Below are 20698 nucleotides of genomic sequence, written 5' to 3'. Positions count from 1 at the left end.
CACAGTTGTTATGAGGTTCTTTTCCTGAAGTGATGTCCTTGCTTTGTCCACTGTTACTGTGGCCTAGCAATGCTAAGTTTGATTCAACCATTAACAGCACTTTGTCCTGCCAGTCCCGGGCAAATTATCAATCATATACAACTGTAGAATATTTTCCTCTGTTTTAAATATAGCAATCTCCAGCAAAATTTGGCAATCTGTGTAAGTCCCTTTTTATCTGAGGGCTTTACAGAGATATTAGTATGATGATACCACACACATCAATAGCAAAGAGCACACCAGACCTTAGATATCTGAGCTTTAAATAAATAAAACATTCCACCTAAATATTCCTAGTTCTAATCAACACCCAATCCGGATCATTCAATTCTAATTTCATGGATTTGAAGTGGTGGTGTTGTGAAAATCTTGCATTTTTATTCATTTATACTAAGGAAATGAATACACCATGCCAATTTCATGTGTCTTTTATTCAGAAATAGTACTTCTAGCTGTAGGCACTCTTTGAATAAAGAATTTATGTTTGTCTGTTCAAATATGTTGAAAAAAAAGTTTTCCAATGACCGTATATGCATAGATTTATATTCATACTGTAAGATGAGAAGGCTCTTGGTGATGGTAGCAGTATCCATGCAAAAGACAGCTACATCCAGGAGCAGAATAGGTAGGTATATTCAGCACCATTATGGGAGTCACTGACATTGAGGCTTAGTGATACTGAAATCTGAACCCAGCTGACTAATTTGTAAAATCTACATAACAGGTGAAATGTAATGCTTGGACCAAATGCCTATCCCATGCAAAAACTCTAGGAAGATTCCAAGGCCCACCCTAGTACTTAATAAAGATTATTTTCCATGGGTAAATAATCTGCTGACCATCGTTATCCCTAGCTCCTGTCCTTATCTATCATATCTACAAATGTTTTTAAGGAGAATATACTCCCCAAAATCGCCACCCAAGAAGTCTCCCCCACTTTCCAGTCTTTGGGACTGCTGATCATATGCTGCACCTGTGCTGGATGGTCCCCACTCATTCCTTTCATCTAATGCCACAGTAAGTTATTTCTCCCCACCTAATATACACTGCTGCTGGACAGCCAAAAGAAAATGTTCACGTCATGTAGGCAGTAACATGAAGGAAAGAGGATGAACCTGGGTATAAGGTAACAGAGGAAGAGAGAAGACCAGAGCATCAAGTGACTGCGGCTTTAGGTGAGCAAAAATGGGTTTTAGTTCTTTATGTCAGTAGTGGTATGCGAAAGAAAATCATTTAGAATTTTTAAGATATACGTTTGTTTTCTGTATAACACATTCAAATTGAAAAGCCTCTAACTAAGTGCAGGTGACAAAAATAAAGATGGCATGTACAGTACAGGTAGTCCCTGAGTTAGGGACATCCGACATACGGACGTTTCCTAGATACAAACAAGGCTTCCCTGTACTCTTGTGTGCAGAACGGAAGCTTGATGGGGGGAGGAGGGAGGTTCGCATGACTTGCAGAAGAAGTCTTTTGTTAAATACAGATGAGACTAAGCTCTTTTGCAACATCTTGTAACTCTTTAATGACCAAGACAAACTCTGCAGTTGTTTCTTTTTGCGAATCAAAGCACAGCTTGCTCCAGAAGTTAATGAATGTCTAGGGTCCATAAAGTTTTTTTTTTGCTTTGTTTGTGATTAACTTACAGTGAGGATTTTATACAGTAACTGACACCATGCTGCCTAATAATATGTTGAGACAAACATCTGTCCTAATTGCAATTATTAAAATAATGTACCTGTTCCAACTTACATACAAAAACTTAAGAACAAACCTACAGTCCCTATCTCGTAGGTAACCCAGGGACTACATGTATACACCACCCACAACTCTGCAATCCAGTACAAATAAACGCATAGTATCTTTTTACCAACAAATTTATATTCTATAATACAGATAACGTTGACCTTTATTGGATGTTTGTTACATATACTATAACGTGATTAATCTTGATTGTTACCAAGGGAGGTGTTTGGTGCACATAGATGCTTGTTATATGTTCAAATACTTAAGTGCATCCCAACCCCCGAAAAATCTAACATACTGCACCTTTCCAGTCCATCAATGTGGTAACCTTTTTTCTTATTTTAGGCTTTTTATTTCTTTGTTACCTGGAAATCCTGCCAGTAGCATACATCCTATGCTTTACATACTGCACTATATATATAAAGGAGCATCGATGTCACCCTAAGTTGCTTTCCTGATTTAAACTGCAAATATCTTCCCATATTCTTTTTTCCAACAATTTCTATCTGTAGCTCACTGGGAACCCTGATCATATAGTATTATTATACAGTATTTAAATACCGCAAACAATAGTATGAGCCACACAGAGTTGAAAGGATTCTGCTTTAAAATACCACACTTCTTGCCAAGTTAAAGCATACCTAAACTCAGAATTTTCACTTTACATAAAAGGGTAGATAAGCCCGCCTATGCCTTCTTCTGCAAGTGATGCCGCTCCAACAACTCACGGCATCACTCGTGTCCACAGAGTTCTATAGAGGCAAGTAATCACTGGCGTCAGGCGTCTATGGAACAGCTCTCTGCCCATGCGGCTCTGCATTGGGCTGTTCCATAGACGCGAGTAATGCTAGGAATTGAAGTCCCAGTATCACTTGTCTTCTGTTTCTCTTCTGAGACCGGTCGCTATTCCTAGCTCACAGCAGGAGAAATAAAATTACTCAGATCTGCAGGAAACAAAAAATAAAGTACAAGGTAGTCATTTGTGTGAAATGTGTGCAACCATACAAATGAGATGTCACTCTTTTCTGTCTCTTTTGTAAATAAATTTCTTTTTCTTTTCTAACAAGAGTTTTGAAGATATCAGATATGAGCACATATTTACACATGTGTAACATTCACTTCATTATTTGGTGTCAATTGATTATTAGCATTCATGCCATCTTTACTCAGATCTATTCAAGAACTGTAGCTAGGGGCCAATTAGTGCTTACATTGCATTGCCAAGTATTTTCTTGTTCCAGATTGCATGTTAAGCAATATCTATTTGTTTCCATATAAAAATGTTTTATATTTAATTCAAAGGAATTACTTCCTATTTTTAAATACATTTTAAATTGGTCTGACTTGGTCTGAGTTTTTTTATTTCGGCCCTCCGTGTATTTGAGTTTGACACCCCTGCTCAAGGGACCCCCTAGAAACCTCTTGAGGAAGCCTGGTTGAAAAACTCAGTTTTAATGACCTGTCATTATCACCAATACTTTAGTATTAGATACCTCTCTATACATCAAACAACCTACATCTGGTCACTGCTTCCCTGAAGATCAATAATTGCAGATATCTCAATGAAAAATCAGTCTGTATATTGTCTGTATATAATCACTGAATAAATGAAATATTCATTTCCCCCAAATTTTTTTCTAACCACTGATACCCAAGCCAAAATCTGGTCACATGCCCTCCAAAGCAATGTGCCGGGTAATATTTGCATACTGTACCCTTCCGGTATATGTATACTTCTCTGATCACAGATGCCTCTGAATACTTTGCTCAGTCTTTAACTGGTCACATTTCCTATAAAGCTCCATAATCAGTAATACCGTTGCACATTCACTTTAGTCTGTATCTGGTCATTTATGCGCTGAAGCTCTATAATCACTGATACACGTTCCACATTATAAATGTGTGGGCAGCTCAATTTAAACTCAGGGATAATGGTATCAAGCACAGTGCTACTCAAGGAAAATGAAAGGCTAAAATCCCTTTTCTGTGTTCCATTGTACAGAGCATGGTGTAGTTTTAACGCTGCGGGTCTCCTTTGTTCCATTCCCTCTGGGGTGCGTCTTAAAAGGCAGAATGGAAAATGAGCATCGTGGATATAAATCCTCTGCACATTTCTGTACTCTGAATATGATATGAAGGACCTCATTGTCTTGGCTCGTGCAGGGTTTTTCTATCAAACATGTAATGTGGATGAAAATAATGGATCCAGATTACCAAAAAAAAAGCTGTTTAACCCATTGCTTGGTGTATCATCGTTATATGGCGCATTGCAATCAGCTAAAGCTTTTCTGTACAAAGGGTTTAGCAAATTCTTTGAGAACAGATAATTCCCTCTGATCAAATGTGGGATTTTTTTAAACCTGTAATTTCAAAGCCATTCTGGAGATTTATAACTAATTTGTACTCATTTATCTGATCCCCCTGTGAGCAGCTAAATGATAAAAATATATTTTGTCTGAATATACAAGATATATATACTGTATATACATATGTATATACATAGATTTATTTCGTGTTACATTTTAGAAACTTTCTTTTGGGCAATCTGCTGAAGTTTAACCAAATAACTGGTTCTTTTTCATATAAAACTGCAAAAGGAAAACAATTTGCTGATAACAGCCCAAGGTCAATTCTCAATTTCCAAGGATAAGGCTGGTTACACACCTGCAATTTTCCTCGCTGGAAACAAACTTTCAAGATTCTTTGCAGCTACAGAGAGTGACATATAAAGAAATGAGTGCTGTACACACAGCGCTGCTCTGTTCCAGACCCGTCCTGACAGATCCATGAATGACTTTGGGCGACTGCTGTACACATGTCAGATTTTTGCCCGAAACAATAACAACTGTTCATCGTTTCGATAATAAACTTAGCATTAGGGCCTGTTCACCCAGATGATCAGGCATAGGGGTTACCACTAACTGGATACCCATCTTATTTTCTAGGCTACAGCAAATGCTTAAAAAACATTATAGAATCAGTGTTCTAGCATTGCAGTTGCGTTGCACAGGAAATGGATGGGTATACAAAGTGAAAACGTCATTTGTATGTACCTCCTTACTAACATCAATAAAGCATATTCCAAACACCTAAAAACCCAAGCATCTATAGAAGTGGTGGAGAAGCCTACCAGTAGTGTCTTAGCACTGCACTACCTGCTAAACACCTGCAAAAAATGACTTTTTATCCACTCTCATTTGTTTTAATGACAACGAGAGACTTAGTGGTTCCTTCACATTTTCTGGTGAAATGCTGGAAAACCCTTTATCTGCCAATTCTGGTTGCAAATGGAAACATATTCTTTTCTGTTCTTTTAGATTTATAAATCTGGTGCGAGGAGCCTGGTATTTTAAGTGGCAAGACAATGCAAAGCAATTTAGCTCACTGGATAATATAAATATTTGGCACACCTACAGGTATAAATCACATTTATTTCCCAACTCCCTCATGGTATGCTTATGGTATTCTCTAATATAGTGTTTCTCAGCCAATGTTCCTCCAGATGTTGCTGGGGGTTTCTGGAGCAATGAGCAGTTTTTGCCCCCTCAGTTTAAATGGCACCAATGATTTTCTTGGCTATCTGTAAGGAAACATTCTTCCCACTGGCCAGCAATGTAAGGAATTCTTGTAACTGAACCCCCATGCTAATGTACTATGAGCTGTGGACATAGCAATTATATTACGGGTTCCCTGTAAAGTATGACTATACCTGTTTAAAAATAAACTGTTTACCATTACTGTGAACAAAGTTTTGTTTGTATTGTTGTTTGTAGTCACAGGTGTAAATGGCCATTTGGGAAACAGTCTGCACCCAGCCAAAAATGGGCTGCACTCAGCCAGGGTGCCAAAACAACCCACCATAGCTACTTATAGGGTTTTTGAAACTTATAAACAACGTTCCTGCTGCGTGCAGCTGCATTCGGTTGTTTTGATGATTGCAGTGCAAACATCTCATTAGAATTGTTTCATTGCACTATAAAAATGATGCACGTGGCCAGATGTAGGTAAGTCTCAGATTACCTCTTAGGTAGCCAGCTACACCTGCCATTATTTACATCATGTTCTCTGTTATTATTGGTACCAGAATCAAGGTTTAGAAAGGTATGCATTCATACAAAGACATACATAGAGAGGAAACATGTTCACGATTCAACTGATACATACATCTACATTTTAAACAGATGTACATGCTGTAGGTTTAAAGACGCAAATGCAAACTTCTAATAACTAAGAGATTATCTTAAAAATGTTTTATTGGATTTAGTCCTTGGGACTAAGGAGACCTTGTCAGATGATTTGTTTCAACAACAAGTTTCCCATAAGATGACTATTATGAGTGTGAAATAGACATCCAAAACCCCAAGACTGCTGTTTGCAGTGGTGCAGCAGACTTTCTCTAAAATATTCATATTCATTGTAGGTTTCTAACAAGCTCAAAAGCACATTGTATGTGTTTGTGAAAAGTTTAGATACTACAGATCTTTTTCAAGATACGTAGGGCAATTCCATATAAATTTGCCTTTAAATTTGTTAGAATTTATAGTGTTTACCTATGTGATTGTAGTGCACTTTTAATAATTGGCCACTAGGTGTCAGAATGAGTAACTGGGCCTGATTAATTAAATCTCTCCAAGACTGGAGAAGATAGACTATCATGGAAGAACCTGGGTGATCCAGCAAACTTGGCATGGATTTGGTCCACAAATAAAAATGTTTGTCAAATAGCAAATTATTTTTAAGAAATCCGTTCCATGTTTGCTGGATTACCCAGGCCCATCGACTATAGTCTATCTTATCCAGTCTTGGAGAGCTTTAAAAAATTAGACCCACTGTTTTAGTATGCACTGAAACGCAAAGTGTAGAGGGATTCGAACGGTTTGGCAAACTTCAAGACAAACTGATAAGGGAATAATTTAAAACATAGCTCTTAATGTTCTTGTGCGTTCACCTACAAGTTAGTGACAGTGTTGCTTTTTACATCATTGCTGTAATCATGTATTGTCTACATGGTGGTAATAAAGTGAATAGGAGGCCATGAATTTGTATTAAATATTGTGGTCAATCTTTGCCCTGGATGTAGAATTGGCTGGGGAAACTAATTAGGCCACCAGGTCATTTCTACCACCCCACCTGACCCTAAAATATTGCCTCAATATATTGCAACTGTATAAATTGAAAATAGTTTTGCTTTATCATTGACACTCCATGCATTTTCCCAAAGAATTTACAAAATGATACAATTTTTACAAAAAATGGAAAAGTGTAAATGAAATGGTCGGTTTTGCTCATCAGCAACCATGGGGTGAACAGTGTTTGCTGCTAATCAGTCAGATTCCTGTTATAATTTTCTAAGCCCAGGTTAGAGAAAATCATTTTTTTGATTGGCCAGCCGTTGTATCAATCACTTCCCTTGCTCCAATTTGTATAAATCTGCCTGCTCTCATTATTTCTTGTTTGAACAGTGTAGCTCATCTCTCATACTGCTGCCAAATCATATATCCTGGAAAAACATTCTTAGTCCGTCCTGTGACTGTATTACATGAACATTGGATTTATTTTTAATAATTACTGCTGCTGTGTTATGAAAAACAAACACAGAGGATCCATGCGGGGCTGAAACTACATCAACAGTTTTAAATCACAGATATTGCCAGCAATTAATCCTTCGGGCTCATGACACAGTCGCGTGCATCTGGCGCATATCCTTTATTGAACAAAATTGGCAGTTTTACTTTGTAAAAAAGCTTGCTATAAAATTCTAAAAAGTAAAAAAACTGATGAAAGGCTACAAGATCCTCTGATAGTCAGTATTCCTGATGGAGAAGGCTCATAAATATAAGTTTATGGGGTCTATGATTACTGTACAGGGGAAGACTGCCACCTAGTGTACACAATCACTTACTACAACTCTGCAGCCAATCCTAAAGTATGACTCTGAATATCACACCTTCTAGGGACTATTTATGAAGAACTGAAAACAGGAGAAATACATTTTTATATACATCTCTATTTTTTTTTAAGTAGACTAATTTTATTCAGGAAAAAGCTCATGCTTTTATTAAAACAAATGTCTCTACTGCTGTTTTAAAAAAAAGAACTATACCTAAAAATGTAAAACAAATTGCAAGCAAGCAGGGTTTTTAGTGCAGAAATGACAAAGGATGTCTCTTCTGCAATAAAACAAATGTACCTGCTTGTTCACAATCTTCTGTAGAATGTACACTGAGCTACATCTGGGTGCTGGGAATGAATGAACTCTCGTTTGCATGCCCAGGAGTTACATCATTTCAGCCTGGCCAATCACAATGGCAAAAAATCCCAAAACTGAAAGAAGAACAGGTGAAGATGTCAGTACTTGTTAATCATTTAATCATTCAAAACAGGCTGTTTTCAGCTTAAAACAGACCATTCATCCCTAATTATTTCCTTGCTGATTCTGGTAGCGCCCACATTCTCTGTAAGGCCAACATCACAACACTATCCAGAAAAGTAGTGTCCCTGCTCCAAAAGCCTCTGCAGGATTGCCCCACTTATTAACACACAGAAACGTCAATAAGCCTCAGATCGATTATGTAACTCTTGATCAAACTTCCGAACATAGACAGGCACACGTGTCCACCGTTCACTTACAGACATGTTTCATCCTACACAGAGCTTACTTGTAGAGATTTAGTACAACGTTACTAGAGGGGAAGATTAAGGAAATGTTTCCTCTTGCATGCAGCAGACTGATGACATTATCAGAAAGACTTAGTTATAATAACCCGACACGTTTGAACCATTTTTTTTTATTACAGTGTTTTGTTGCAGTCTTTGTCTCCATTAAAGAAATGGCAGGAAGCGAAGGGGAATTCTATCCAGTAAAAGCATGGCAAGGATTCTATCTCTACCCTGGTCTAAAAAAAATAAATAAAAAAGTTTTGCCGGGAGCCTGACTTTAACAGAAAAGAGAAGTTTAAGTGTACAGCTATGAACAGGACAGAATACATTGGCTTTTATTAATATTGTAAGGGCCTTGCACAATCTAAAACAAGTTGGGAACTTTGGCAGTATCAAGGTAGAAAAGCAGAAAAGATTGCTTGTAGTTTACAGTGCAGAGGGATTTGGAACAAAGAAATATAGTTGCATGATTATTACCCCGTGACAAGTTGAATTTAATCCTCAAAGCACCAAGTGACCAGTGCAGACAGAGGAGGTTGTTGGTAAAACTGCCATCAGAAAAGTCAAGAAAGTAAAAAAAATACTATAAAAAAAAAAAATACTATAAAAAATGCTATAAAAAAAAAGGCATTAACAGTCCCGGGACATTCTGATGAAAGGGAGGGACAGAACAAATTCAACATGTACTTCCCCCACCTCCTAGATTGTAAGCTCTTCGGGGCAGGGTCCTCTCCTCCTGTATCACTGTCTGTATTTGTCTGTCATTGGCAACCCCTATTTAATGTACAGCGCTGCGTAATATGTTGGAGCTAAATAAATCCTGTTTATTTTAATAATAATAATATTCAAGAAATGATAATTGTTGCTGAAAGAGCTAACGAAAAGGTTAACAGAGCACGAAAATATTGATACTTTGGTTTTTAGAAGGTTGTAAGAGATCATGTAATAAAAGTATTTTAAGGAAAGCAAAGAAGGGACTGAATACCTACCACTCTTGCCGCATGCATCGCTCAGCATTGCTCTTTTATAGAGAAATAGTCCCCTGTAGCTCACTAAGAAACTGGTACTTCAAGGTGTGGATTTCTGGATATCCCTGTTGTTGTCCACATACTATAACAATTCTCTGTAAAGCCTGCAGGTTGTAAGGACTGCATATGTCAATTTTATGCATATTTCAATGATCACCTATCTAATTGTTGTCCACATATTGTAATAACTACCTGCTTGTTACCCACCTAGACTAACAAAAGCTATTTGTTGTCCAGGTAGTGTAACAATGGCCATTTGTTGCCCCTGTGATGTAGTAATTACCTACTTGTTGTCTACATATTGTAACGATGGCCTAGTTTTTGACTGTATATTGTAACAATGCATTGCCACAACTTAATGTTTGATCTAAGTATTGTCAAGTTGGTGTTGTTTTTTTGAATGACCATTTTACTAAACTTTATTCTCCTGAAAATCCTTTAAGGTATGTACACACCTAAGATCACTGTTGCTGGAAATTATTTTTCCTGATAGTTACATTGACAGATAAATTAGCTCTGTTCATACAGCGCTATTCTGTTCTATAGAGAAAGGAGGAAAGAAGTGAATGGAACCACCACCATAGGAGTGAACAGTGATCATTTCCAATTGTTTGTTCAACAATTCGCCATGGCAAACTATTGAACATCGTGGGTAACTTTACTGTGAACCTGCAATATATTGGCAGACCTCAAATCACTGAGGCTCCCTAGGTGCATCACTGGTATTGGCACAGTAAATCTGTGTCTTGTTCTGTACTCTGCAAACAGGACTTTTATAATCTCATTGTATATGTTGGGTATTTTTAAAAAGGTTAGCTATACTTTTAGCACACTATGGACAATTCATTGAACATGAGTGGTCACCATGGTAGCTGCAAGGGCAATTGGCCTAAATTAAAGCAATGTCCTAAGATGACAAATAACAGCCTAGCTTTTCATCACTTTAAAGTTCTACCACAATATAGTCAGTTCTATTAAACGTATAACACCTCAAGGTTTTCAAAGCTTTTTGCATTCACATGGCTATTCCACTGAATTGTAATGCACATTTTCTGAAATCTATTATTTGTTTCTAACTTAGACTTCAGGAGCCGCCAATACACCTTGTAGAGCTTGCTAATGTTTATTATGTTTGAGGAACACTTGGCATAGTAACAGGCAAATAATATTAATACACCCAGAATTAGATTAGGCCCTACTAATGTACACTAAAACCTTCTCTACTAGAAGAGCGCAGTGCAGGGTCTATCTTTCATAATAGCTCAATGTTTAAAGATATCTGTGTGAATAGTCATGGCTATGAGTCTGTGAAATAAGTCATAGCCTCAGGATATACATCCATTTCACCGTTCTCTGCAAATTAGTCTCACAGCTGACTACCTGACAGTACATGGGAGTCCAGGGAAAGTAAAATGTCCGGTTACTGGACATAAGAGTTCATCATTACATATCACAGCAACATTAGTTCGCTATGAAATAGCAGATAAATTACTAGAAATAGACACAAGTATCACATAATTACCTTATAGCCATTATTGCTATAGATAAAAACAGAGCAGAAAGGACATTATTCAGAGGAGAAAATGATTGCAACATTACATTTGGGAGATAAAGAGTTCTGTTCATCTTTATGGCAAATACAGGCATATTGGGCCTGATTTATTAAAGCTCTCCAAGACTGGAGAGGATACACTTTCAGTGTATCAGTGAAGCTGGGTCATCCAGCAAACCTGGAAAGGATTTACTAAAAGTTGTTTGCTATTTGTTAGCAAATTATTTCAATTCTGGCCTAGACTCATTCCAGGTTTACTGGATCACCACACTTCACTAATGAAAGTGTATCCTCTCCAGCCTTGAGGTGATTTAATAAATCAGGCCCATTGTCTGAGTTGGGAATTTTATTCTAACATGTGCTTAATAATTAGAGCAGGACAAAATTCTGTTTACCAATAAAAAGTCCCCTTTTTTTACTGGAAGTAGAGACTATAAAATGGTCTCTGCCATTGATCCTCAGATCGGGGCCTTCGTGTAAACTGAACCATGATTGTGCAATTATGTGCCAAGATGAAGTAGCTACTGTGTCATTTCCACTGGCTAATGAAGATGGTGACATACTTCAAAAGCAGTCCAGGCCATGATAAAAAAACAAAAAAAACATTGCAGCGCAGATAAGGAACCCGTCACAGGTAAAAGTGCTATAATGTGCACGTATGCTAAATAATAGCAAAAAGGTGGATTTATTTCTCTTCAACATACTCAAACCTCCAGTATATACCAAAGGAGCGGTCAGTCAAGTCACATAAACTGTGTTCACTGATAGAGGGAACAATCTGCATGCACATACAAGGTAATCACCAACTAAATACTTTTTAATAATAATAATAATAATAAAATAGTGTGTTAAGTCTCATACTGTGGTATAACTACAGTGACTGTACCATCAATGTGATTACACGTTCCAGTATTATTATGTTCAAGTAGAATTAAAGTCTTTTTAACAATGCTATATATTGGGTGTAGATTTTAATAAAGGATACAGTAAGCTCCGCCAGCATCCAGGGCTCCATTTGTCGATATGGCACAGACTGAAAGGACAGTCATTCCGATGATAAAATATGACAGTACCAGCATGCCCACTGTTTCGTAGAGTCCTGACTGGCCAACCACAAATCCTGAAAGGGAAATGACATTGAAATGATCAAGCCCTAATCATTGGATTCTTTAACATGAAGAAATATTACATTGCTACACAAGAAACACACACAGTATGTTTATTTGGTGAGCCTACTTTTGTTGTTTTGTCATTGAAGTATATTAACAGTGCCAAATCCAATGTATTTGTATCAGATTTCTTGTACATAAATAAATGAAAGTTCCTCCCTGACATGTTTCACCTGAAGGTATAGTTGTTGAGTCAGGGAGGGGCAGAGGAGGAATTTATGAACTGATGCTAATGTTCCCTTACCTGCCCCTCCTTATCTCCAAGGAGGTGTTTTCCTTTTGCTGATGAGAACAATAATGGTTTTACATTCCATGAATATCATGTGAGTGCAGCTGAATCTCTGCTTTCAAACTGTGTTTTTGCCTGTGGTGTGGACGCACCTTGTTCCAACTTTTGCACCTGACTCACTATAGGGGAGTGAGCCAGCATGGGGTTTCTAAGTGGCGGACAAACTTTTCCTGCTGTTTCTTACAGCTGTGTGTGTTATTTGAAGATTTCTACTTGTGTCGTGTGTCCATTTTTAGATACATAGCTACAATTTGCTACTTTGTGCACATAATTGGTTATAACCCTCCAAAAAATCAGGTTACATCCCCAGATATGGAAGAATTTATACATCACTGGACTTTATTACTTTCTGATTTATTATTTTGATTACCTGTTTTTAAATGTAAAACGTTGGCTCAATGGATCACATATACTTTATATTCTTTATTAGAAACGGATTTAGAAGCACTGGATTACAAATGATTTATTATAACAGAAAATGAAGATGATGTTTATTTTACTAAAATGGATTGCATATCTAAAGTAAACCTGATGATATTATGGTGTCTTTGTGTGCCTATTATGAAAATATTGGCTATAATGTCTATGATCCTACTACTCCAGCACATTTGTAGAATACCAAACATTGTTCATTAACGTTGGTGGTGAATATTTGCAAAATGTATTATCCTGGGGTACCCAGGATACAGAAAGTAGAGTAAGCAAGGAATAAGTCACCGAGAGGTGCCCTCTCAAGCTATGGTCCATATTTTCAAAACTAAGTTCCTGAGTTTTGGTGTCAATCTGTGCCTGTTGCTGCACTGCTATATCTGTGTAAAGACAAAAAGCCAATGAGCCTTTTTTTGTTTATAGGTAAACTAGGGTATGTATATGGTAAATAAAAGTATGCACCTTTTTTTAAGAGAGGCCAGGTCACAGTGCTCTCTATGAAGTGCTAAGTGCTCTCTCTAAGTGCTCTGCAACCTGGTCTCCTAATACTGAATCCACAATGAATCCTTGATAAAGTGTCATAGGACACATCATTCACGCCTACCTTTGACTGTTTCACTGTGCCTAGTTCATTCTAATTAAATGATGATTCTCATTCTCAGAATTAGCACCTGGTGTGGTGTTGGCTTCACATGTACATGAGGACTGGTGACGAATCTGATTGTCCTATCTACAGAAGATATAAAGGCCTTTTCATACATGTGACCATGTTTGTGGGAAATTTGGAGTTTTGGTACATTGTTTTTTGATTCTCCGAATTCTTGTATAGTTTTAATGAATATGGAGATAACGCTTTAAAGCGTTTTATATGGGAATGATGGAGATCATTTCTCATAAAACATTGAACACAGAGATCTGGTAACACAAGTTATTGTGGACAAAAATAGGATCCACATTTCTATTTGATATGTGAACTGATGTTCATCATAGATTCTTTTTTCACTCTGTTTGCCCGGAATATTGGCATAACACAGCTTAATAGGAAATTGTTTTATAAGACTATGCCTACTTTACAGAAATCTGACTTTGCCATTGTTTGACTAGTTTTGACCTGAACATTCTGTATTCTGCAAACTACAGAGATTATTAACCATGGGCTCTGTTTATAAATCACCAAAAGTCTTGTGACTTTTTCTCTAAAATTCTTTGCTGTAGACTAAATTCTTCTTTCAGACTCTGGACAACCCAGGACCTGAGGCATGTCCATGTGACTGCTGGAATATGATAGATACTTCTTTTATACCTCAACTGTAACAAGCAAATAAATTGCGTTTAGTATAATACAGGAATTATAAATGGCACAAGGAAAGTGGGATGTACGGTAGTTATGCATTCCCTATATAAGAACTTCACAAACAACTTTAAATAACAATGATGGATTCTAATTGCCAACTTGTTTGTGCCTGAAGGTTTTCTGTCCAAGCAAATGTAGAAGTTAGTATGAAGACAAAGAGGCCTATTTCCAAAAACTGGAGAAAAGAAAGCTATCCACTAGTATGAAAGACTTGCCCATAGTCACTAACCTGAATATATTGTTATATTATATATTGTTATATACAAGGAATATGAAACATGACATCTATATGGTCATTAATAGTAGGTTTAATAAAAAGGCCTTAATGACACACTTCAAACTGGGAGAATAGTACAAGATAATAACATACAAAGTAACAAAGGTAAACTAGCATTCAGTACATAATACCCAAAACAATAATTTTGTTCTGATTCAACCTACTCATTACAAAGGTATCTCTGCTTTTAGTACAAACATTACATTAAGGATCTTCTCCAGATAATCAGATGTTCCCTATTTGGCTAGCATCCTCCCAAACACTGCTAGCTCTCCTCTTTAAAGGATTTTGGTAGATATCCCAAAAAACTTCAAAAATGTGTCCATTCAATTTTAGAATTATTGTATTTCCCCCACCAATTGGCAGGGGTCTAATTTCATTCTCTTATACAACTAGGCCTCCAACAGTATCCTTTGTACACTTCAAGAGTGTCAGATTCCCATTGTGTGCCGTGGTTCCATCTGCCGGTCCCTGTAGTTATATGATGGACCAGACATCTGCTATACCCAGAGATGTGAGACAATAAAGCTTCTTAAAGATCAGATTGGAGATGTAAATTTTAAGAATCTTCTGTTACAGGGAGTATTAGGCAACCTTGGGGAATAGCTTAATGTAAGTGGAATGTGACCAAGTTAAACTAGGTGTTCAGCCACGATGGAGGATAGTAACTCCAGTCACAGTCAGGATTGAGGGGATGCCAGTCAGGATAGAGGAGGCCTCATGGAGGGGTCATAGCCAGGATGCAGGGTCAGAATGCCCAGGAGGTGTGATGTCGGGGGGCAGGGAAGTGTGTCAGAGGTGTGTTGTAATGGAGTTTTATGTACAGATGATTACGTTGAGGGTACTGACTCCTAAAGCTTCAGCCTTACAAAGTGGTCAGTTAAGGAGGCAAAATCTCCATAAGACCATGTGGAGTCAGTTGTAGAAATAATCGGGGGCATGGAAGCAGCTCTGTGCCAGGAAGAAGCAGAAATGGCCAATTGGCTCACTCTGTTTAAGTCTGCAGCTACCATCACTCAGTCCTTTCCTGGTCGAAGTGTCTAGGATGTAAACAGCAGGACTGATACTTGCTTATGTCACAGAGATTGCTATAAAGTGCATCTACAACGCAAACCAGGACTCAGATAACAAAAAAACATCTGATCCCTGACAGTTCAGGTGCCCTTCTAAAGGTGCCACATACCTGTATTACAGGGGTGCCCACACGTTTTTGGCTTGCAAGCTACTTTTAAATTGACCAAGTCAAAATGATCTACCAACAATAAAAACTTGGACTTAATTACTCCTGTGCGCGGTAGAGTTTATTTTGAAAGGCAGGGCTCCACAATCTACTCATGTTGCCTTTGCGATCTACCAGTAGATTGCAGTCCACCTATTGGGCACTCCTGTTGTAATGCCTTATCAGAAATAAAGCCCTGGTTTTCCATCAGAAACCAGTAGGACATTAAAACAGTAACAGCATAATTGGGATTGTTGTAACCCTTAAACTAGAAGTACCTAAACACGGCAATTTGTGTCAGGATGCCCAGATATTATCTGAATGAAATTGGTAGATTTAGGCTAAGTGCCCATGGTCATTGTTTTCCAGTATTTATAGGGCATTTGGGAAGCACCACAAATACAGGCTATCCCAGACTTTCATTGAGCAATGTACATGGCAGTTTCTGCAATTCTATGGATGCAGCCCGTCCTAATGAGGTGTGTTTTGGCTACAGGCAAAGCAGATCAAAAGCAGCATTTTCTTGTTATATGCTGTTTGCCCTTCAAAAGAATGAATTTTCTATATTTACCATACAAATGTGTTTAAATAGCAAACACACCATTTGATAAGTTCATGTTGCATCTGCACACTGAGCCTTCCAGTATTTTTATCATAAACTATGTCTTCTTGCACAATGGTGACCCATGAGTGAAATAAAATCTTGTAGTCACGAGGTAAAAAGGGCAGAGGTTAGGTTTGCTTTGTCCCTAAGATATCCCAGAATACGCCTCTACAGGTTTTTTGTAACTTTAGTGAAACTGTAAATAAACATAGAGGAAAAGGGCCAAAAAATGAGAAATATATTATTTTACTGATAAAGATGCTTATTGGTTAGAATAGGCAAGCATTTAATAGCATTTTATAAATAAGTCTGGCCAATCAAGACCCTGGAAAGCACAGCATGTAGATGATAGTATAACCCACCATCCTTCTATTTCACCCCAGTGATTGGTTCTCAGTGCCAATATCTCAGCGCTGTCCCCATTTAGTTCTGAAATCAGAAATTTTAGCACAGAACTTTTTACTAAAGCAAAACGAGGCATTCTGTAGAACTAGTTGGTTCCTGTAAGGAAAGAGTAGGAGTAGTGTTGGATTGGGGGTTTAATCAAATATAACATATATGATGCATTCTGTCACCAGCATAACACAGAGGTTTCCAGGATGACCAAGCTGTGTGTTCTCACTGCAACCGGGCCCACATTTGTACGTTTTTCTCCCCCGGGGCAGTTAGCCTGTGTTTGAGGAGCAAATAAGGATAGCGGCTATGATAATGGTGGAGGGTCAATAAAGGGAGCCATGATGGTTGTGGGCAGAGTGGCCCTATGCTAAGCATTTTTTTATATTATAATGGAAATAATGAAGCCACAATAGCAGGACAAATGCCATCCCTAGTGGCCATGGCTAGGTCCCCCTTTTGAGAAATCCGGCCCTGAGTGCAACATTGTCACCCTTTCAGGTGAATGAATGACCATTGTGAGAGTTTTATGGAGATTCCCACTTTTCATGGGCAGTTTGTTCTGTTACTGGAATAATAAAATATATACTGACAGGATCAAAAGTATACAAGTGTGTTATAGAGGAGGCTCAGAAAACCAAAAACTTCTACTGGCATACTACAGAATAAAAGTTCTTTATTTAGGTAATACGTAGACTTTATATATACAGTATATGTGTTAAATTAATGAATTAATTATTCATTAGTGAAGCATAAGTGAATGCTGCAGTGCACTGCATTGTTGTGTGAATGCGGACAACCTAACACAACAAGCAGAACAAATAAAATGCAGGCACCATTTTTTACCAGCACAATAATCCACACTGTATATGATGCATTGCTGTGTTTTGCAGTGTGTGTTGGGGTGTCACAGGGAAATAATTCGATATGCATGGCACTACACTGCACCTAAGTTTATAACGTGCACATTACTAATTTGCTTATCACAACATGGCGAAAAATCTATCTGTGGCCAGTGGCAATTGGTTCATGGCTGATCAGAATTTTTAAAAGGTGAGTCATTTACTAATCTACAGCAACCCTTACATCCATGACCACCAATTCCACAATATAAAACAACATTCACTCTGAATTCATACATAGTGAATATATATATATATATATATATATATATGCTCCTATCTTCTGTGCCCACTATAATGTACATAAAAGGTGGCAAGTCACCTGAGTTTCCACTGCTGATCACTCAGTATTGGAAGCATAAATTATGTAAAAGCTATTTCTTCAGTTCTCATTTATCATAAATCACACATGACAGCTTTTCTTTAAAAAAGATCTATTCCATTTACGTTCATCATATCAGATTGTATCTGTCGCAGACAAAGTCCAGCCTGTCCCAGCTGCCAAGTGGATTACAACAGCCTCTCTGCATTATGATGGGTTAATTAGGTTTTGCAAACTGAAAGCTAATTATTCCAATGACTATTAAAAAAACAAATAAACAAAAAACAAAAAAAAAAACAGGAAAATTTGATGTTGTCTACCAACCCTTTATAACTGGAAGGGAAATCTTGGTTACAAAGTCAACAAAACGTCACCTGGAGCTTTAGCAAACAACTGATAACACAGATTATATGGCACATGTAGCCGTACATAATTGGCCTCTCTTAAAATGCTGGTTTTATCAACAATCATCAAGCTGCTTATACATTTTATTGTTTGATTATACAACATGTAAGACCAGGGCCAACCAACAAATAAAGACTGGACAGACTGTAATGTGTATGACTGCAGACCAACAATGCCAGATATTATCAATGACACAGCTCAACAAAAAACAAATTTCACTTGCCAAGGGTTTTTTAATATATTTAGTGTATTTCAGGTCTGCTGAATCCAGAAATGACATCAGTTTCATTGAATTGGCTCTAGATCTTATGATACAAGAATCAGAATAGACGATTTTATATTTCATTCAATCTATTTTCCATCATAAGATCATCCGGTCATTCTATTCAGAGACTTATATCCAGTAACCAGTGGGCAATATATTTATTCATGGAACAAATCACCTATAGCCTGAAGTCATTCAGACCTATGAAAGGGGTATAGGGGAAGACCCCCAACTTAAACTCGCTATAAATGTCAATCAATCAGAACAATAAATTGTATTAACAATCAACATCAATTATCACAAAATCATCAGGTAAGGAAGTTTTTGGGCGGGTTACAAAAAAAAAAAAAGTGAAATTACATTTTGTGTTGTGATTGATATTCCACTCATATATAATCATAAAAAGTACTACAATGAATACTTTGTAGTTGATCACAGATCACTTTCAATGGACTGTTATTATATGGAGAAAAGGTTGCTTTTGTATTTCCTAGTGACAACTATCTCTAGGGGACATAAAATGGTAAATCTAGTAATAAAAACCCCATGGAAGAGGAGAGTTTGTAACTCTTTTTGCATTTGGATACAATGCATTCAATATTCTGGAAATTCTAATACAAATTAGTAGTGTTCTATAAACCAAATGCTGCTCAGTGACCCTACATAACCCAGCCCAATGACAGCTTATGTGTAAAAATGACAGGTCCTCTTGTGTGACTTTTCTATGAGATGACATACCGATCCTGAGGAAGAGAACCACACTGAACATTGCAAGCAAGGTGGGCACCACCACCCCAAAGAAGGTGGACAGCTTCCTGCTCCCCGATCCATGACGTCCACCGTTTTCCCTGTCTGTGCTCAGCGGGTAGATGATCAGGGGGCTCCGCTCATCCATGGACAGCCTATCGATTGAGGGGGAATCCAGCCAACCAACGGTGTTCCCCCGTGCAGGTAGAGTGTGGGCGTGGCCGGGACACACGTGCAGAGGGGACCTGCCTACACCTACAAAGTCTTCCTTGTGTTCTGCAAGTGAAGGAAGTCAATGTAAAGTGATCGCAGGCTGCTGGCTGATGTAGCAGGAAATGCAGCGAAGTCACACTGTCATCACCTCTGTGTACTGCTCTCTGTCATCCCTCCAGGAAGAAATATTCTGTGTTGGCTGTAAATTCCCCAGCTGAGATCCTATGACAGTTTAGTAAATTCCAGACTCTGCTATGTGAATTGATCTACAATCACAGCACTCCACTATCAGTACACAAACTCCTGGGCAATGTATCCTCAGCATGACAAATATGTTTACAATACAATCATTCCAGAAGTGTGTGTATACAAGTAATGGAATGCAGAAAACATGGCAGATCAATAACAGTTTGGAGTAGGGAGTATCGAATAGGGATGGATGCTGCCTTTCACCATTGATGAGCCTCCTGAATGTTAGCAGGTAGTTCTGTCTACACTTTTTACAAGTTATCAACCAATTTAATTTTTCTATACCTCCTACAGTGTCAGCAGCTTTGGTGTGCAGAGAGAACTGTTATTTCAGATGCATAATGAAGTCATGGCATAGGTAATACTTGTGCTCACACCTGTGCAAAATGGTACAGTATCTCATCAACTGCCACCCATAGGAATGCATGGCCATGGTATATGGAATATATATGGAATATATATGATATTGTAAAATATGGGTAAAAATAGAAGTAGGCAAGTTACACATAAAACATTTAAATTAGCAGCATTTTTTTAATATGGTACTATTATGAAAGAGGAGGAATGCACTGATCTGTAAATGCAGAAAATGTGGAAGGTCCTCTTAAACTGCCACCACCTTCCATCCATCCATTTGCACATACCTTCTGTTGCTCAGAAATTACAGATGAATTCTTTGTAATCTCCTGGTGGCCCCAGCCAGAGCCTACACAAGGCTTCTCTTCCTGCCCCCACATACCAGCACTGCTGCCCGACATCATGGCAGAAAAGATGTTACCATGTTCCCCACATGTACCGGTAAATATTTCAGGTATTTTTTATTTGCTCAGGTGGCT

At 37.8% G+C, this 20698-nt stretch overlaps 1 protein-coding gene across 2 annotated transcripts in view; it reads right to left on the bottom strand.

The window, feature by feature from the left end:
- The window catches only part of LOC140328579 (solute carrier family 12 member 9-like), a 115986-nt gene extending 96157 nt beyond the window's left edge, over nt 1–19829 (bottom strand). The window contains exons 1-2 of one of the 2 annotated variants that reach the window (XM_072408305.1): nt 19392–19829; nt 12011–12145 (exon numbers count right to left, since the gene is read on the bottom strand). In XM_072408305.1, the coding sequence (XP_072264406.1) occupies nt 12011–12145; nt 19392–19548 (292 nt within the window). In that variant the 5' untranslated portion in view covers nt 19549–19829. Of the gene's footprint in view, nt 1–9434; nt 10980–12010; nt 12146–19391 lie in introns of those variants that run through there. The other variant, XM_072408306.1, reaches the window with a different exon arrangement.
- Between the last annotated feature and the right edge of the window lie 869 nt (nt 19830–20698).

Source organism: Pyxicephalus adspersus, chromosome 4, assembly GCF_032062135.1.
Source record: "Pyxicephalus adspersus chromosome 4, UCB_Pads_2.0, whole genome shotgun sequence".
NCBI lineage: Eukaryota > Metazoa > Chordata > Amphibia > Anura > Pyxicephalidae > Pyxicephalus > Pyxicephalus adspersus.
Note: the sequence above shows the minus strand (reverse complement) of the source record. Positions and strands in the feature narration are given on the sequence as shown.